The sequence below is a fragment of the Osmerus eperlanus genome, chromosome 4, assembly GCF_963692335.1.
Source record: "Osmerus eperlanus chromosome 4, fOsmEpe2.1, whole genome shotgun sequence".
In the NCBI taxonomy this organism is placed as follows: domain Eukaryota; kingdom Metazoa; phylum Chordata; class Actinopteri; order Osmeriformes; family Osmeridae; genus Osmerus; species Osmerus eperlanus.
In genome coordinates this window covers 15,822,109-15,841,891 of record NC_085021.1, presented here as the reverse complement: position 1 = coordinate 15,841,891, position 19,783 = coordinate 15,822,109, and the positions used below count along the sequence as shown (strand labels likewise).

The window sequence follows — 19,783 nt, the reverse complement described above, 5'->3', positions numbered from 1 at the left end:
GAAAAACAGTGTTGCCAATCTGAGCTCGTATGGCTTTGCGTTGCGGGTTCTGTATTTCAGTGTTTAGTTCAAAACAGTTGTAATTACAGCTTAAAAGTTAAACTTTCAGTTTCGTCTAGTATCATTAGAATGAATGTATTCTGTATTTGACCGATTACCGCTGTGAACATCGGAACAATCCGATGAGAGTTATGCGTTGAGCGGCGGTGCAACTCCACCTCAGCGCACATTTTGCTGTGTTTGTGTGCATGACGTCAAACTGTCAGCTGGTCAATGTTTACATCCAGAATTTAGGTGACATGTATTGAGTGCTTCTGGGGCAATACTTCGCACGACTGGTACTTTTAACATCTTTTTACGAACTAGACATTTGGAGAAACGTCGATAAAACACTCCGTGTACGGTAGGCCTACAAGCAACATTGTGATTTCTTTGTCTGGTGCGGCTTGACCACATTTGCCCTTCCTCGTTGTGCACTGCGTTCTTTGCACTCGACAAATCATCAAAGACAAAGGTGATCGTAGCCTATTTGCTCGTCTCATATTGCTATGGCGGATTGTAATTTTGTCACGTTAGCAAGAATAGGAAACTATTGTCTTCATTGTTACAAAGAACGCTTGCTAAAGCTAGTTTGGCAGTGCAATATACTGCATAAAGCAGCGGCAGTTTTGTAAACACTGGACATTTTTGGCCTTTACCACACAAAACGCTTTGTAACTCAGTGGCGCAGCTGTATTTTATGTGTGCGTTGATTGGTGGGAATATGCCTCTGCAGTTACCAAGGAATTGTCATTGGGGGAACTTATAAGCAGCTGCAGTGCCCCCGCTCGGTTACTCATGCATTATTAGAACGCTGCATAAAAGACGAGAGTCTACTGTCACCGATAAATGTTTCATTTGGTCAGAATTGCTTTAGCCATGAAAACACCATTACATATTAACTCCCTGAATATTGGCCAATACATTCAAAGTGGGTCTTCCTCTATCAACTGGCTCTATTTACTTGCTCTCCATAGGTAGGCCTACTGGTATGTGCTTGTCAAACTCAATATGGCCTCGCGTGGTTAAATTAGCCTAGTAATTTACTAGACAATCTTTGTCTAAGAAAACCTTTATACAAGGTGTGTCTGATGTCTTGCACCCTACTACAAGCAGAAGCCGTGTGTAACTCATCAGCAAACTTCCACCCCCATTACTCCATTTTAGGGTGTGTGTCAGGGCTTAGGAATACACACATTTTGAGAACCCACGGAGACTTTGCACTTTCTCCATTCTGATGTGACAGCCTGTAGAGGTAAGCTACTGTACCAGAAACCCTCTGTCGGGCAGTATGGTTGTCATCACATAAGATGGATTCCCAGAGAAGTGACGGTTAGGGTTTTTGGTTTCGCTCTAGTGAGTGAGCAGCGTCAACTAGGAGGTGCTGGTTTTATCCCTCTAAGACAGAATTCTGGATGTCCACTTCCCATCTAAACTGAGGGCATTATTTCCAGTAAAGCTGAAAGACAAGTTAAAGTTATAGTAAGATTTTCTTTTATTTTTCTGTGTATGAGAGAACAAGGGGTATTTTACTCAGATATATCTACAGAGAAATCGTTTCAAAACCCGCACAGAATTTATGGTTATCTGGGTATCAAAATGAACATAAAGATGAGACTGTGTCTCATCTAATGTAATTGTAATTGTTTGAAAATGTAATTGTCTGAAAATACTGGTTTATTATGTCAATTGTGTTTGTCTTTCTCTCTGTGCTAGTGCAGTGCAAAGATGGGAGGGGCAGTGAGTGCGGGGGAAGACAATGATGAGTTGATTGACAACCTGAAGGAGGCTCAGTACATCCGTTCAGAGTTGGTAGAGAGTGCATTCAGGGCCATTGATCGAGCTGACTACTACCTAGAGGAGTTCAGGGACAGCGCCTATAAAGACCTAGCCTGGCGACATGGCAACATTCACCTATCCGCCCCATGTATCTACTCTGAGGTGATGGAGGCCTTAGATTTACAGCCTGGATTGTCCTTCCTTAATCTGGGCAGTGGCACAGGCTATCTCAGCACAATGGTGGGCCTTATACTGGGTGAGTTCACCACAACTCTAAAGCAAGTGTTGTCAGTACTAAGTGTTGATATATGGGTGAGTCTCTCTTCTGGTTTCTCACGCCATCTGCAGGTCCATTTGGAGTAAACCATGGGGTTGAGCTGCATACAGATGTCATTGAGTATGCATATCAGAAACTGGAGTTCTTCATTAAGACAAGTGACAGCTTTGACAGGTATTTTAAACACACATGACTCAAACACAGAGACACATACTGTTTTCTGTAGTACACTATGTACATATTTGACTGTCTGTTGCAGTTCACGTCAGTGTATACCTTGTTGTAACATCGCTTGCTGTTTGCGCAAGGAAACTAATAAGTAACTAAATAAAGAGAGCAAAGAAAATAGGGCACATAAATATTATACAAATGCTATTACACTGTTCCTTAGTAAATTCATACAGTTTTGATCTATCAACCTTATTGTTTAGTATTTATCCATTATTTGTATGTGTGTGTTTGAAGGTTTGAGTTCTGCGAGCCATGCTTTGTGGCAGGGAATTGTTTGGAGATTGCCCCTGAGAGCCGCCAGTATGACAGGGTGTACTGTGGAGCCGGTGTCCAGAAGGAACATGAGGACTACATGAAAAATCTTTTGAAAATAGGTGGAATCCTTGTCCTACCCCTTGAGGAGAAGGTCAGTTTGCAAAACTCTACACCAACACTTTCATTTTACACATACCATTTTAGGACAGAAAACATCTTCAGTTTGTCGTACATTTGAACTACACATTTGCCTTGCTTCCCTTTTAGTTGACCAAGATCACACGGACAAGCTACAATAGCTGGGAGACCAAGAAGATCATAGCAGTGTCTTTTGCCCCGCTGGTGCTGCCCAAACATAGAGACAACAGTAAACCAAGAGCAGTGCCTTTACGTAAGTACTTTATTGTAATGATTAGGGCTATGATAGTGAAAGGTGAAGATTTTTGTATTTTGGATGTCAGCTTCAAACCATGATTTTCAGGTCTGTAAAGTACCTCCCTTTGAATGCAAATGCTAGGTTAGGATTGACAACTTTAATAAGTACATTGATAATTGATCAAAATGTCTTCTTACTTCTTCAGCCACCATGTTTGAGGTGAGGAATCTGCAGGACTTGGCTCGTATCTCCATCCGTCATAACCTGAAGCAGACAGTGGTGGGTGTAGGGGCAGGGCCTCTGCCCAGGAGAAGGTTAACACGTGGTGGTGGGGAGAGGCTCAGAAGGAGGCGGGCTCAACAGCGTGGTTCCACCTTACTCTCCAACCGCTACGTCTTCATGAGCCGCCTGATCCCTGAGCCCATGGATGACAACAACAACTTCTCTGACAGCGAAGAGGAAGAGGAGGGAGAGAACTGCAGGGCCATAGCAGAGCCCAAGGAAGAGGAGGAGCTTGATCAAGACGAAGAAGAGAGAAGGGAGGATGGGGCTCTCTTGATTGAAGCTACAGTTAACCAGCTGAGAGAGAGGATCTTGGGCCTGCCTCTCCCTGAGCCGCTAAAGATGTATCTGTTGCACTACAGAGAAAAGTAATGCAGGGCTCGAAGGCTGTGCATTGCTGTTCCCTTACTCGTTCCCGTGCCCCGTCTGGATTTGTTGTGGGAAATGCAGATCAAATAGACTAGTACTACTGAGTGGCTATGAGTGTAAACCATTTACCAGAGACAGTTCTCTTTCAATTTGGAAGATGAAAAAAGTGGGTTAGAAAATTGGAGAGCACCTTGAACTATCCCCAGCCCGACACCCCTTCCTTCTCCCTGAACACTGGAGTCCTCATATCATGGCACCAGCCACGTACGCTTTCCATTCCCCTTGTCGTCTGACACAAGAGAAACTGGTCTCATCTAGTTCCTATTTCTTTTTGTGTTTAGAGACTTTGAATTTCTCCTAAATGTTCAATTGTGATACCATTTCACGTTAAAATGGACATAGTATGAATATGGTTGAATTTGACCTGTTTGAATCCTGGAAAGTGTGTATATTGTCTTCATGTTTATAATGTCTTTTTCCTTCTGTCTGTCCTAAATGCTTATCAAAGCGATTTTGCTGAAGGGGCCAATTCTATACGAAAAGCACGCTACCAAATAACCTTAAACACAAGGTTGCAGTAAAACAATTTTGGCATTGCCTGAGTATCATTTTTTTTTGCATTGCCTTGACCCATAGACTGTAGTCGTGCTATTCATGAAAACGAGGTTGGCGACAAAAAAAAAAAGTATTTTTCTCTTGAATGCTAAAAAGTTCAAGATTGTATTATTTAGTACTTTCTTGCACTCCATAGGTTTACTGTATGTGAATATTTGATCAATACATAGATCAATGCCCTGCACTTTTGTCAAACTTGTATCCCTTTTGAAACTGCCACCATTACACCCCCAACACCCTGTACCCAAGTGCTTGTAGTTTATCTAATGCAGGACAGAATTATTTGACCATGTTGCAAATGTGAGCTTGTCAGTTTGTAAGTGATGTCAGTTTTTGAGAGCTTAAGGGAACAACAAAATTCAACTTTTCCAACTCTCAAAAGTCTGGGGATGGGCATTAGATGTGCTAATGTGCACTCTTATTATGCATATATCATGCTGTCTTGTGGGAATTGCTTCCTCCTCCAGCAAAAGTAGTTGTGCTGATGAGCTTGTGTTTTTTGCAAGTGTAAATGTCTATGTGAGGGACTTGTTATTGTCCTATTGATGTTGTATTTTCTAATGTCTGATTCATCGGTGCCAAAAATCTCTAGCACTGGATGTGTTCAAATCTTTCTTCACTTGGTGTTAAGTTGTTGATTAGTCCTGCAAATGTATGACGATCAGTATTGTGACTATAAGACTTTACTTTGGGGGAAAAAATAAAAATGCCTTGATTGCTGTTGATATCAAATACATTGAACTGACATACATTTAGAAAGTTATGGGTCCACTAAATGGCCAGAAATAGTCTGTACCCAAACACTGTATTAATGAGGTAGGAATCCTGAAATGTATTTCTTGGTGATATATTTTAATTTTATCAGGAAAAGGGGCCAATACACATCTCTATTACTACAATCTGCAAAACGAATGCCATTTTTAAACAACAGACTGCTCATTCTTTGTTTTATTGGTACAGAATACTGTGCTTAACTGCAAGTTAACTGCAAGAACAGACATAACTTTGGAAGAAAAACTAAATGACAAAGCACATACAAAAAAGGAAACAATGCCATTGGCTTTAATGGTTAAAAAAATATTTCTTTGCGAAAAGAGACAAGAACAACAAGTTTCTCGAAGCCCTATGTGCCAGCTAGGAGAGAACGGAAAAACAACAGCCATCATTTTCACACAATTGATGATGGGTGTGTAAAGATAAGATGAGGTAAATGTTTCAGAGAAAAAAAAAGGCACAACCAACCATGCCCTGTAAATTCACATATTAAACAACAATAATAATAATAATAACAACATCAGAACGGCATTAGAAAAAATGTGCAACAAAAAAATACAGACCAATTTTATAATACAAGGCAACATCCTGTCCCTGTGCCTCCCCTCTCTACCCTCATCAGGGTTCTGTACACGTCCAAACACCCCTCTTCTGTCCTATTCATAAGTTCTGGGTGTTTAATACTTGAATATTTTAAATGGGTGTGTAAAGGTATACCCACAGTAGTGTAGACTGGTAGAAACACGCTTATCTGACCACCAGACAAGACACACACAGTTTGGAGGGGCCGATGCAATCGTCGTGGCAGAAGGCGCCACAGCCCTGGCACATGATCATGGCCTTGAGGCGGCACGAGCACTTCAGTGCCACCTCCTCTGCAGCACTGTCGGCAAAGGCCTGGATGCTGAGAGTAGCACTCTGGGCAGAGCCATGTCGTGGGCGCAGCTGTAGGACCCCATCGGCGATGCTTCTTGAAAACCCACTGCCATCCATAACAGACACATTGGCGGTGTAGCTAAAGCCAGGAGCATTGCCTCCACCGCCACTTCCTCCAACACCTCCACCTTGCTTGGGCAGCTTCCCATACAACTGAAAGGGAAGGGAGGAGGCAGACGAGGCGGATGATGGAGAGGAGGAGGAGGAAGGGGAGGCAGAGGAGTAGGAAGATTTGTTATGCTCCTTCTTGGCCATCCTGGCTAACGACATCTCCATGTTGAGCAGTCCCTCCATAGCGCCTCCACCCAGATAACCGTCCACTGAGTTCAGAGGCTCTTTTTTGGTAACAACTATCGGTGCCCCACTACCTATTGGAGCAGAAGGGGAGGTTTTGGCAAGAGATTGGCAAGAGGGTCGCGAGGTGACCTCATTCTTCACGCTAGGTGCAGGTGAGTGTTGCTGTTGGTGGGGGTGGGTCTGAGTGGGCAGGGCTTTAGAGGGGTGCCAGTTGATCTTGATGGTGGGCACCACTTCGGTGGGGCAGAGGTCGCCGTGAGGAGGTGAGGGGGCATCCGGAGTAGTCCGGTAGGGGGACTGCTGAACACCAGCTGGCCTATCTGGAGTGGCTCCCCGCGAAGCCTGAGGCAGAGACGACTCTCTGATAACAGCCGACTCAAAGGCTGCTGTACTCTGGGAGTTGAAGTCTGAGCCGCGTCTCGAGGAGGACGACGAAGAGGACGAGGAGGAAGAGAGGGAGGTTATGACAGGCACTGCCCCTGGTGGCACAGCACCACCTGGCTGTTGCGAGAGGTACTGCTGCATGGCTGTGGCGCGGGATGAGGCCTCCTCCATTAGGCAGGCCATGCGAGATGGGGAGGGCCCGAAGCAGCGGCCCGCCCCTGGGGAGCCGCGGCCTGCAGGGGTCTTCTGCTGGCTCTGAGAGAAGGACGACAACTCTGGAGAGGGGGACTCCCCTGTAGCTTCAGGTTGGCCCCGGAGTCGAGGGCCTGGGTTCCTAGGTGGAGGACCCCTTGGCTGGGGGCCAGATGGGGGTGCCCCAGGCCGGTTGATCTCCAGCTTGCTGGCTGAGTGGGATTGGGGAAGGACCTTCTCCAGGGATAAACTACCCTGCAGCAGCTGAGTGACCAGGGGATTGTTAGCCTCCACAGTGGAAACAGGTCTGCTGGAGTTGGGGAGCCTCTTAGAGCCTGTAGTGGTAGCAGCAATGGGGGGCGTCTGAGAGGGTTTGATCCCCGCCCTACAGTCATCCTCAGGAGTGGCCCTGCTGCCTACCTTAGAGTCATCATTGGTTTCTGTTTTGGCAAACATGTTTCCACTTCCATCCATCAGTCTGTGGCCCCGTTGAGATTGGGACTGAGTTGGAGGGTGACCTTGGTGGTCTAGAGGTTGGAGGTGAGAACGTCCAGCCAGCTGTTGCTGCTTCGGGGCAGACTGAGGGTGTGCTTGACTGGACAGACCGTTGGGGAAGCGGGGTTGGATGACTGTCTGCCCGTGCCGGCTCGACACGTGGGCCTGGATGACCGGCTGCTGGTTCTGAGGGGGAGGACTGTGGATAACTGGCTGGCTGTGCAGCGGCAAGGAGCCTCTGTGTAAGTGCGTAGTACCATTGCGCTGGGCGCTGGCGAGGTGATGGTGCCAATCACTGAGGGGATCGTCTTCCTGGCTCTCATTCTCACAATCAGACGCAGTCTCCGTGGAGTCACTATGAGCCCCGGATTCATCCACCCTCTCTCTAATCGAGACGGGAAGTTGTGTGAGGGGTGGGGTGTCTGCTTGCTGTCTTTCAGCCTGGTTACGAGCCTCTCTGCCTGAAGCAGGGGGGGCCTCCTGGGGCCCTACGTGGTGGGAGCCATGCTGGATGACCCCGCCTCCTCCCGCCCCAGACCCTCTGTGTTCAGCTCTAGCCTGCTCTCCTTCCCACAGCTGACTGGGGGCTGCCAAGCTCCTAATCACATCAACACCCTGGGCCCCAAACCTGGGTAAAGAGTCTGGGATGGAGGTAGGAGCCAGGGACAGACTTTCACCCGGTCCATCTGTCCTCTCGGAGGCAGCAGAGTTGGCGACAGCCTCAGCCTCCAGAGCTGGAGAAGTTGCCGTCTCGTCCAGAGGTCCATTGGAGGTGCTTTGGGACACTGCTGCAGTCCCTTCCTCTCCACTGAGCTCCTCCGCCTTGTCCTCTCTAGTGGGTGAAGGAGGAGTAGGGGTTTGTGGGGGCTCGGAAGACAAGGACGTAGAAGTTGTGGACAGGGAGGGTGATGGTGCAGGCTGAGGGGTCCTCTCTGAGGGCTCTACAGTGGAAGACTGTAGTTGTGCTCCAGACGAATTAGAGTCCGCAGGCGATCCCTGCTCTTCCAAGCTACCTCCCCCTGCTCTTCCTCCTCCTCCTCCTCCGGGCTCGACAGGTCCTGGGTGCTCTCGCGCTCGTCGTCCACTGCTGCGATCCGATAGCCCAGTACCAGTCCGCAACCCACCCCCGCCCGGCCCTGCCCCGTCGCCAGTGGCTGCAACAGCAGCAGCGGCCTCGCGCTGGGCCCTGGCTTGTTGGGCCCGGGCTTTGATGTCTGCCAGGGTGCGCGCCCCCGTGCCCGACCGCCGCGAGCCCTCGCCGGGGGGGACGATGCGGGGACAGATCTGGTAGGTGGGCGGGCCTTTGACCCAGGGCGGTTTGATCCTGGAGAGTTGAATCTGCAGAAACATAGACAACAGAAACATGTCACACCTCAGAATGATACCTTAACATGGACTCTTAATATGGGGCAGGTAAATCACTATGCTAATTCATGGCTTATGTCTACCTCCACAATAAAGTTTTATCAAATATTGGTCATACCCGGATAGGTGGGACCTTGGGTTCCTCGGTTGTCGGCTGTGGCTTTTCCGAGTGGACACTGTCGATTGTGGTACGAAAGGACTGACGGTCGTCAAGCCGGGGCCTTTTCTCGGGAAAGCTGGAGAAGGCCTGGGGCTCATCTGGCCTCCTCTTCTGATCCTTGAGCTGGGCGGAGGAGGGGGCAGGCGCTGGGCTGGCGGCAGGGCTGCTCTCACGGCTGCTGGTGGCAGTGCCACCAGTGACGGAAGTGACCACGGAGGCGCCGTCATCCAACGGGTCGACAGCGGCTGCAGCGGTGGAGGAGGCAGACGAGGACGAGGAGGACGAGTCCAGGCCGGCAGCAAAGACCCCCGGCCTGTCGGAGGAAGGGGAGGAGGGAGAGGAGGAGGGGGAGGACGAGGAGGAGGAAGAAGAGGAAGAGGAGGATGGAGATGATGTCGAGGCCATGGCAGGTGTGGGTTCTTCAGGGAGTAGACGGGCCGTGACCTCAGGCTCCTCGTTGGCACTGATGGAAGCCGGGCTGGGGCTCGGACTGGGCACCGAACTGGGCACCGAACTGGGCCCTGGCACGGTGGAGGAAACGGGGGCAGGGGAAGGCACTGGGGCAGGGGAGGCACACTCCGAAGGAACCTCCAACCCAGATTCAGCCTGCAGGACCACCTCTCCTTGGACCACAGTAGCCTCAGCCATGGGCGAGCACGCAGAGACTGAAACGGCATCTAGGGGGGGAGTGCCCTCGGCCTGCTCCGGAGACTGAAGAGTTGGGGTGGTGGCCTTGCAGAGGGTGCGCCGTGCTCTGCGCCTCAGGTCAGCCCGCGTGCGCCTCCTCATCCTGCCGTCTCGCCGTCTGCGTCCTACGCTCCGACGCTTGGGTGTCCCAGCTGCCACGGCGGCCACCTCGCTGTCTAAAACACTGGTGGCGCCATCTGCAGCTTCGCTCATTGTCAACTTCAAAGACTCCTCTCGTGTCAGGCCAGATCTATGGGCGATACAGAGAATATGCATAAATGCTAAAAGCCAAATGCAACCAAAATCAGCTCATTGAATGTCAAAGCATATAAAGGCTGGATTGAAACTAGTTGTGTTCATGTACTTTTGGCCATGGTACTCTTCAAAGAATTTCTCCTTCCACGCCTCCACTTTCTTCTCCTTTTCCATCTCCTGCCGGAAGCGCACTTGCATCTCGTGAGTGAACTCACCTGAAAATGTCAAAAGAACGAACACAAAAAAACAGTATATTGTTTTAGTACTGTGATTCTATAGTTAAGAACATTTTCATTTACTTGGCTACTCTTGTGCTCTATGGCAAGGGCAGAGCCAGCTAGCTTTAGGTCATCATTAGGGTGCCCACTGCTCCTTTTGAGGCTTTTGTATCTATTTGATGTCCATGGTACGAGAGCTAAATGCACATGTCTGCTGTGACTTGGATTTAGGTGATACATCCTCGAAGATGTTCCATGACTGAGGACATCATCAAGCCCCACCATCTGACAGGCTCGTCATACTCACCTTCTGCTAGCCTTTCTTTCCAGCTCTGGGAGGCATGAGTGAAAAACTCATTATTAAGAGCCGAGCTACTGAGACGAGCCAGACCGTCCGGTCCAGCCTGGGAGGAGGAGAGACGAAAACAAAACACAGTCAGGTGTCATTTAGATCACCAGGATAGGTAGAGTCCTTAACAACACAGATTGTTCCTGATGGCTTTCGGACTGAGTTGGATCTTGATTTGAATCCAATGTTACTGATGAATGAGTGTTAATGAAAGAGGAGACACCAGGTATGTGTGATGACCTGGGGGGTCGCAGGTCACACATGCACACACTGACCTGACGATCCACCTCGGGGAGGAGCTGCAGGAGCTGCTGTTGGGAGTGTGGCGGGAAGGCTGCAAAGGTCCGCATGTTGATGAGGGCCCGGATGTTGGTGTTGACCAGGATGGATCCAGGGGTCTCAAAGTCCACTTCTACCCCTCCTCGGCTCCTCTTCATCGGACCTGTATACACAGACAACCCTTAAGCTCAGCAGCTACAAACACACACAATGGCTTTTTATTGAATGAGGCAAGTCATGTGCAATGTTTCTCATTGCCAGCAAAGATGAAGTATTTGGTTAACCAGCGGCACAACCAGGCATTTTAGTTAAGCAACTAACGACATCAAAATAGCACTCAAAATTTAAGGTGGTTTAGTTCAGAGTTAGGCTGACTTGAAGGACCAAACACCAACCGGCTAATCCTTGTCACGTTCATTGAGCAACTTATTAATAACCAATACTGGTCTTAAAGTACCAACATCTTAGGGGTATTTGTTGTAGTCTAAATTTAATTGAGGCAACACAAAGATCAAAGAAATTTTTATTTCTCAGACGGACAAAAACAGTCTTGATTGTTGTGTAGACTACGTCTAAATCCATCCCCATATAAACTCAGAGGATTCCTCACGTGTCCATTGTCAGTCATGAAATTAGGACAGTGATTAATTAATCGGGTGAAGCCAAGGAGTAGTTTGGGAGTGGTGTTTTAGGGGTTACTGTGGGGAGATTGAGTGGGGTGGTGGAAGTTGGGGTTTCTTGGCTCTAAGCCTTGTACCTGAGCGGTGGGCACGCATGCTCTTGAAGTGCTGGGGGCGCTTCCAGCCCAGCTCAGGGCGGGTGCGCAGTGTGGGGCCTGGACCCCCCCTAGAGCCTTCCCTGCGCCTCCCTTCTGCTCCTAAGGGGGAGAGGTGGGAGGAGGAGGGGCCAGTGAGACACTCAGGTCATGTGGAAGAAAGGAGGCTGGGAGTGATGCAGGGGCGGGTTGGCAGGTTGGCCAAGCAAGACGGGCCAAAGGGGTATAGCAAAGCCCTGATAACAAGGGCGAGAGTCAGGAGTCTGCAGGTGTGCAGAGTGCACACACACAAAGCAAGGGAGGAAGGTAAGTTACCCAGACCCACAGACACAGATAAAGGAAAAGAGGATGAGTTTGGGTGGGAATGGGAAAGGGGGGGGGGGGGTCACACATCCAAGCTGAGCATCTGGGGCAGAGCTTCAGGACGCTTGAGCCCGAAGCATGAAAACACAGAGCATCCGAGTGTCTCTCAGACATACGGCAGGTGGGGGGCTGATATTCCAGGTGCACACACAAGCAGAAGGGGCGACAGACATCGCAGGTGCATAGAATGGTAAGGAGAAGTATCCTGCACAGATAAAAACTGACAGACAACTAGCCACAAGGAGGGGAAAGTTCCAGGGTACTGCCAGGCATAGGAAGGCCGATTAGCACACAAGTGCAGAGAAAACCAAATAATTTGCTGGAAAAGGTTTTGATGGTGTATTTGGTTTAATGGTACCCATAGGAAGGCAATGGATTAAGGACTCTACAACCAAAGTTCATCCAATGAACGTAACGATTGGAAAAACTGAGTTGAAGGCAGAAATTCTATTTGAAGCACATACAGGAGTGTTTTCCTGTTAACGGTTACTGAGGATTTTAAAGGAAGTCTTAGCTATCACCTTCTTATTGAAAAACATAGACAAGATCAAATATGTTGACTACCACTCTCTGACTCTACCCCATCTTCTTTGCAGATTTCATTTCCAATTTGTCGATGACGCTGAGAAGAAAGTTTGGCAATGGTTATCCTGATATTGTCTTGCTTTGTCTACAGTCGTAGAAGGTGCGATCCAGACATTCTCTAGTGCAACATGACACTCTGTGTGTGAGTGTGTGTACTAGGACAGGGAGAGAGCGAGTCTGGGGCAGAGTCGGCTGGTAGAGAAGAGTACATACCCGAGGGGACGTGTTCACCGTTGACCTTGAGCGGCGTGAGGACAACGCGTGGCATCATCACGGCCTTCTTCCTCTGTCTCCCAGACTGCAGCAGTGACCGAGAGAGAGAGATCAACAGAGGAAGAACATCTCATTAAAAACTAAAGAGGAAAACACTGCAGCCATGTCAAATGTTTGAATTTCAATTATCAAACCGCATGTCATAATTTGTTATATTATTAATACTAATTCAATCGAATCTGTGTTAACTGTTCAGCCATTAGAGAGACAGTGGTTACTCAAGGGAACATTTGCATTAATCAACTATATTTTCCAGAACTCAGTCTTGGGTTAACATGGCAGGTTTCTGTCTGACTGGATGGAGACAAAGCTGCCTTGGTTAAGTTGTATATATTAGCTCTGTAGTAGCTAGTAGTGTAATGTAACAGTATTAACGTCTCCAAATACATTTGTAATTAAAAAGGAAATCTCCCTTACATATCATTCCCAAAGAGAAGAGAAGAAGAGAGAGAGAGCGAGAGAGAGCGAAAGAAAGAGAGAGAGCGAGAGAGACAGCGTGAGGGCTTGTGCAGTGCCTACTTGTCTGGAGCGGCTGAGCCTGGTCTGGGCATGCTGGGGCGGGGTGTGCTGGGTCTGGGCGTCGGAGCGTGCCTGTCCTGCTCTGCTCAGCCGGGTCTGGGGCTGGTTTTGGGGCGGAGGGTCTGTAGAGCATGAGGCACTCGAGGAGGTCTCATCTACTGACGCTGTAGGGGAGGACAGAGCTGGGTTAGCCAGTGTACCTTCATATGCTATCTTTTAATCCTGCCTCAATCCAAACTGTATGACTTTGTTAGACAAGATGAAAGGAGGGAAGGAAACTGAAGTGGGAAGAATGACTTGTACTTGTTTTGTTTCAAAGGGGTTGGATGCATTTTGATTTAGACATGACTGATCAAAAAAGGCCCACACAAAAGACAAGGAATGCTCTTTGTCTCAAATACAATACTGATAAGCAGGTTGTTTAAATGGCTGTTTATTCAAATAAACATGCCCATCACTATTCCCGTGGCTTAGTATATGGAAATGTAACAAACTGGAAGGGAGATGTTGTTGGATCCCAATCATGCACCTACACTAAACATATGTGATCTAGGCCACAGCTAGCAGTGTCATACAACCATGGCAACAAACACATCTTGGGCTCCCCCCCCCAAAAAAAACAGGCCTCTCTGGTTTGCTTTATTGCTAAAGCTCCAGTTCAAGCTCAAGACAGAAATTACATTTTCCCCAAGTCCAATTAGCCAGGTTAATGCAGAGTGCTTTAGAGAATGAGGAAGACTATTTGTTACGAATAGTTACCACCATTCTAGTCGTTGAAATGTAATGCTAATAAACTGATTTACATCTTCATCACAGAAGGGTGATGTTCAATACCCCTCAGGGTGAACTGGTTATAACTACCATCGTTCTCTCCACTGGCAGCAGTAGTCTCTGTGGAGTCACAGCTCTCCTGCTCGTCTGCGGGGGCAGCTGTTGCTGTGCTGGTGGTGGAGGCTGGGGTAGTGGTGGCGGCAGATTCCACTGTGTCTGACTCTGTAGCACTCTTGGTCCACTGCAGGGCGTTTTTCTACAATGACAGAGCTTTGTTGAGAAACACTCCTGCAAGTGTGTGTGTGTGTGTGTGTGTGTGTATGTTTACATGGGTGTATTTGAAGGGATTTGTAATCCCATACCTTTAATGTGAAGAGGCTCATCCTGCCAGGCAGCTTGAAGAAGATGCTGTTTTTGACTCGGTCTCCTCGTACTTGGGAGTGCAGCATGGTCACCAGACATGCTAGGGGAGCCGTGCCACTAACAGCCAGTAAAAAGAAGCCAAGAAAAGGGACAGAAAAATGAGTGTCGAGTATTAATAAGGTGAAATGCAAAGTGACAAATGTATGCACTGTGTGCAAAAATTTGAAAACGATCTCACCTTCTATTTCAGCATTGGAATGCAGATGAAGAAGAAGATGGAGAAAGAAAAAAGTTCAATTGTATTATTATTATTTTATTTTAACTTTCTAAATTTCTAAAATGGCATCTTAGAAATACTTGATATTAGTTATATATACACTATTTGAGGAGGCATAAGAAAGTGTGGTGCTAGACGATTACCTCATCTCTTTGAGTCCCTTTGTCTGTATAACATGTAAGATCTGTTTTGGTGTCATTGGAGCATCAGAGAAGTTCTCGAGGACCTGAAAAACATTGACAATAATAAATGATCAAAATAACTAATGAACGGATTGAAAAATGTTTATAAAAAATAATAAAATGTGTAGGAAAACAGTTACAGTAGTTCTACCCTTCATGTAAAAGACTCAAAGGCAGTTACAAAAGTTTCTGTTTATTAAAACGCTTCAAAACATTTAACCTAACCGCACCAACTTCACCAGCAGAAACCATGTGACTTTAATCTCCAGTACAAAACAAAACAGACTAGCACACACCTATACAACACCCAGAACTATCAATTGAGGTATAGGGGGAAACAACCAATTTAACAATGATGCAGCATAATAAACCTACATATGACTTTCTATATTACCCTGTAATAAAAACATATATTTTACATTTTACACAAAAGTCTACAATCAAGCCCTCCTGAATGTAGCTCTAACAGGATATAATGGAGTACTGTGACAAGAGAGATAACAATACAGCATGCATACATACTGGGAATAGCACTGCTTTAAACAAACCTACTGACTTGCAGGAAATGGGACTAAGCGGAAGGGTAGGCCTAAATCAGACAGACACAAGCACAGAAAGCTCATGCATCTACACACACTAGTACACACACACACACTAGTACACACACACACACACTAGTACACACACACACTAGTACACACACACACACACACACACACACAAGGCAGAGTAACATAAATGTGATCATTTATACTGCAGAAAAGTTAATGTCATAAAAGAGTCCTAGGACCAGAAGCTGGATGTGTCCTATGTTAGCACTCTTTAAACTATGGAGACGATGGCCTAACCCGTCTCATCAATGAAGAAAACCCAGAGCATAAAAAGCTCCATAAAAATCTCAAGTATCAAAGCCTAGTTCAGATCAACGTTATATTTTACCTAAGTAGAAATGTTGGTGGCAAAAACTATTTAACGTGGTCAAAGATCTAGAGTGAATGAAGAATTTGGCTTCTCTTGAAATGACAATAAAGTGATTATAAGAATCCAATGCAATCAGACACAAAGTCTGCCATGAACTCAAAAAGCTGTTGCTTCTTGTCATAGGTCCGGTTTCCCAATAACGATGGTCATAAGTTTTATGTAAGGCTGCATGTGCCTTTCTAACGATGGAGGTAGGCCTACATCTGTTTTCCAAGTGCATACACAATATTTATAAAGTGCATTGTAACAAAGTCGTTAAGAGGGCTGTCCAAGGTGCTTAATGGAATATTATTCAACCATCCATAGCTCAATACTATTTTTGCATAATGAATCTTCAAATTCATAGTTCAGCATTTGTCTGCTAGAGTGAGCTTGTTAATGTATATTAAATATACATTATAAAATATATTCACATATCAATTAAGAGAACTGCGTCTCTTGGCATATTAATTCCAGAATCAATATTGTATACACTGCTAATGAGGTTGAAGGCTGTCACAAAATCTTCAAATTATCTAAATGGTGGAAGTTGAACAACTTATCCACTTCAGATCCTTTTGATCCAAAGTAGGCTACGCTGTGCATAGCCTACTTTGCCACACAACTGAACTCCTAGCTGTTGTCACAAAAAATGTGACACCTCACTCGCTACCCAAATCTTTAAAAATGTATATGAAAACATAATTTTGTTTAGAGTATCGTCTGAAAAATAAAAACATGAGATTCAAGTGATGGTAGAAAACTAAGAGTCCGGGGATGATAAAAGGCTATGTAATTAGCATATTTATAAATATAACAACTTTTGGCTTAACAATTGTGTAGAGATTTTGGACTGGTTCCAAATCTCTAAAACGTACCCCTATGTCATAGAAGAAGTAAGCATGCATAAGCAAGCATGTCTCTACAAGACCATGCAGATTTGTAAAATCTAGGATATGCGTCTCACCATGAGCACTCCCTCAGATGGACAAATGAATGATCACGTTATACAAGTATACATAAGCACATGCAGTCAATGCTCATGTTATTCTGATGTTAATTAATAGGATCAGGCTCTATCATTGTTTTGATAATATGAAGTTATATTAAGGTAGTAACAAGTAAAAGACTAGCTGTCAAATGAGACCAAAAGTAGAGCTTGAGATTGTAACCTATTCTGCCAAAATCCAAGACTCCAAGAGATTTCGGCTCCCACAAAAGCTTCAAAGTCCCAACACAAGGCTTTGCTGCAACACATGGGCCCTGTTTATAAATACATGCAGAGGGCCACAGCCTTACCCCAAAAGGCAAAGGGCTTTGTTGCACTGCAATGCATAGATGAGACTGACATTGATAGGAAGCATTAAATGTAGGCTCTGGCAAATGAACTCAGACACACATTTTTAACAGATATTACTCAATAGCAGACAACTTCACCTAAACTAATCAAATTGGGCATTGGTTGATGAGTGATACATGATGAAAGGTGTAAACAAGGTTTGTTTATGGATAAACTTGTATTGCTTCTTATACAATAGCTAGTCCTGCATGACAAGAAGAACGCATGTACTGTAAGTGTTTCAACATAATATAGTCAAGACAGTGGCACAAATATATTAGTTCAGCCATTCATACCTGGCTGATTTATCGTACTTCAAAGTAAGTAGGCCTCCTTTGGAAAGGGAATGCATCACAGCAAACTATGTAACTAATCAACTAGCCTTGATGTTAGCTGTTAACTAGACAGCTAACTAGACACCAAGACGATTAGATAGATGGTGGAAGAGTAACTTGGTGTATAGGTTGAGTTAGACATCAACTCAACTGATACAGATGGATGATTATTACAAACTAGACACCACGATGATTAGATGACTAGCGAGCTAGTTGGATGGTGGAAGAGTAACTTGGTGTATAACTAATGTTAGACATCAACTCAACTGATACAGATCAATGATAATTGACATTTATCTGACAATTGTATACGACCTTTCTTGACCCATTTCGGTCGAGATATTTATCATTGACTGAATATGAATCAATTTAGCTAGCAATTTTTCACTCGTGGATTAATATGTCTATAGCTATCTACAGCCGCTGAAAAGCTAGGTAAATAGCACGATGCAACTGCCTGGTACAGATAGTTTCCATCAATGTGAAACAATTTCTGGAAACGTTGCTTATTGAGAGGCATTTTCTCATGCTCGCTAGAATAGCTAGCATAAGCTAAACAAAGGGGGCAAACATTAGCACATAGCTAGCAAGATATATTAGCTAGCGGCTTGCTGGCTAACGTTGTACGCTGGCAAACTATGTACTGTCAACAATAAGTGTTAGCTAGCGAGTAATTACTAATCGCTAATTATATGTATATTGTTCGAGAATGTGCTTGTGGTTTAATTGTCAATCTTACTGTGTAGCCATTGACACAGTGAATTATATAATAGCATTCTTTGCTAGCCAGGTAGAGTAGCTACCCTAACCTTAGTCAATATAGCTATATTGGTACCAAACATACAATAATAGCTAGCTAGCTGACCGCAGCGCATAGACTGAGCTCTGTGGCTGACAATCTAGCCATACATGGGGGCTGTTGTTCGTCTATGCTGGCGCATACAGGCTGTCAGTACCTTACCTTAGATTCATGAAAAATAAGATCGATTATATATTTTACCATGCGAGCAGCCTCTGCCCACGTGCGCTCCTTCTTTCTCTTCTGTTTGTCCTTCATTTCCTTCTCTCTGAAAGCTTGGTACACTACTCCCTGTAGGGCTGCGTCTATCTTCAGCTGCCACAAAGCAAGCTAAATACGGTCGGTGGGTCAGAAAACCGTGCGCGCTAACTGGTTAGCTTTTTAGCAAGCTAGCTAGAGCTACCTAGCAGGACACCCGTTTTGCTAGGCTACCAACAACTGACTTGTTTTTCTCGCTCGTCTTGTATTCCCTAGCCAGTTACCTAGCCAGACGTACTCATCATATGTTGTATGCTAATGTACTCCGTAATGTTGGCTACAAAGGTGGGTGGCTGGCTAGCTGGCTAGCAGTAGTAAATACAAATGGGGCGCAAAGTGAGCGAGCCCTAGCTGCGAGCGCCTCTGGTGTACTGCAGGAAACCCTCACTTTGGAATGCAAGGCGGAGAGAACACAACAACGAGGTCAAAGGTCAGACACACTGCAGGAATGCAACACAAAACAACTATCGTTTCCCCACCCCCTCTCTCAGTCGGACTACAAAGTGCTACGACGGCAGTTGAAGTGAAACCACACAAAAACACAGGAAAACGCTGTAACGTACACGTATTTTAAAAGGGAATTTGCGACGCCTTCATTTCACGTAAATATATTACTATGCCTAACAGCAAAAAGCAGAACCGCTGAAAAATATTCACTCAATTTCAAGACATGGTGGATGAGCTATGGCTACTCTTTTCAATTAAACTCCAACTCCTTTCTTTCCGTTTGGAAATCCGATAGTAAAATGGATTGCATACTGTAGAACCTCAGCCTTCTAACAAATTGGAACGCTTACAAATCCCTATGACCAGAAAATAACAGACATAAGAGAAGGTTGCAACATGCATAATAGGGCGTGGAAGCAAATGTGATTTAGGAGTGAATCCCTGGGTTTGGCAGCACTCAGTTTGATTTGGTCTTCGGTGGGTTCCTGAGAAAAGTATTACTTTGTATTCCCCTTAATGTCAAATGAATAATGAAAGCAAAATGTCAAAGCTGAAAAACAATGCAACATGCCAAATAGGAGTGAACGACTACAAACATACAGAAATGAATTGCTTGCAACAGCTTAGACTCTTTGTAAGATGATTGTAAGGTGCCTTAGATAAGGTAACTTATCATGTGGGGTACTATTTGGGTCCAATTCCAACAGGTAAGTCAACACTAAAGGGAAAAAGTAAAAAGGGAAAGTGAAAGATATAGATAGAGCATGTTAGCTTCAGGGTTTAAATAGTAAAGCAAGGTCATATCTGTATTCAGTTAAGTTCCATGTAAGCCAAAGACAGTGGCATAATGTTGTCTGTAAGATTCTGCTTACATTCAACAGCATTGATTGTTTTCTACTCCATTATTGTCCACACGCTTCATC

The 19,783-nt window shown here is 45.7% G+C and overlaps 2 protein-coding genes across 8 annotated transcripts; one reads left to right on the top strand and one right to left on the bottom strand.

The window, feature by feature from the left end:
• The first annotated feature begins 12 nt into the window (after positions 1-12).
• On the top strand, positions 13-4,943 carry pcmtd2a (protein-L-isoaspartate (D-aspartate) O-methyltransferase domain containing 2a). 7 transcript variants are annotated; one of them, XM_062459618.1, is made up of 6 exons: positions 13-338; positions 1,756-2,074; positions 2,167-2,269; positions 2,561-2,732; positions 2,849-2,972; positions 3,163-4,943. In XM_062459618.1, exons 2-6 carry the CDS (start codon positions 1,768-1,770, stop codon positions 3,609-3,611), a joined length of 1,155 nt encoding a protein of 384 aa, XP_062315602.1. In that variant the 5' UTR covers positions 13-338; positions 1,756-1,767; the 3' UTR covers positions 3,612-4,943. The 7 variants fall into 7 exon arrangements, with proteins under 7 accessions (XP_062315602.1, XP_062315595.1, XP_062315601.1 ...); XM_062459611.1 differs by having other exon boundaries at positions 13-403; positions 1,761-2,074; XM_062459617.1 differs by having other exon boundaries at positions 13-403.
• A 210-nt stretch (positions 4,944-5,153) lies between these two features.
• asxl1 (ASXL transcriptional regulator 1) lies at positions 5,154-19,046 on the bottom strand. Its single transcript, XM_062459663.1, is given in 12 exon segments — positions 5,154-8,639; positions 8,785-9,763; positions 9,878-9,983; positions 10,294-10,390; positions 10,611-10,777; positions 11,372-11,491; positions 12,551-12,635; positions 13,130-13,293; positions 13,991-14,156; positions 14,263-14,380; positions 14,678-14,766; positions 18,357-19,046. Coding segments are annotated over 12 exon segments (5,043 nt in total). The 5' UTR covers positions 18,414-19,046; the 3' UTR covers positions 5,154-5,744.
• Between the last annotated feature and the right edge of the window lie 737 nt (positions 19,047-19,783).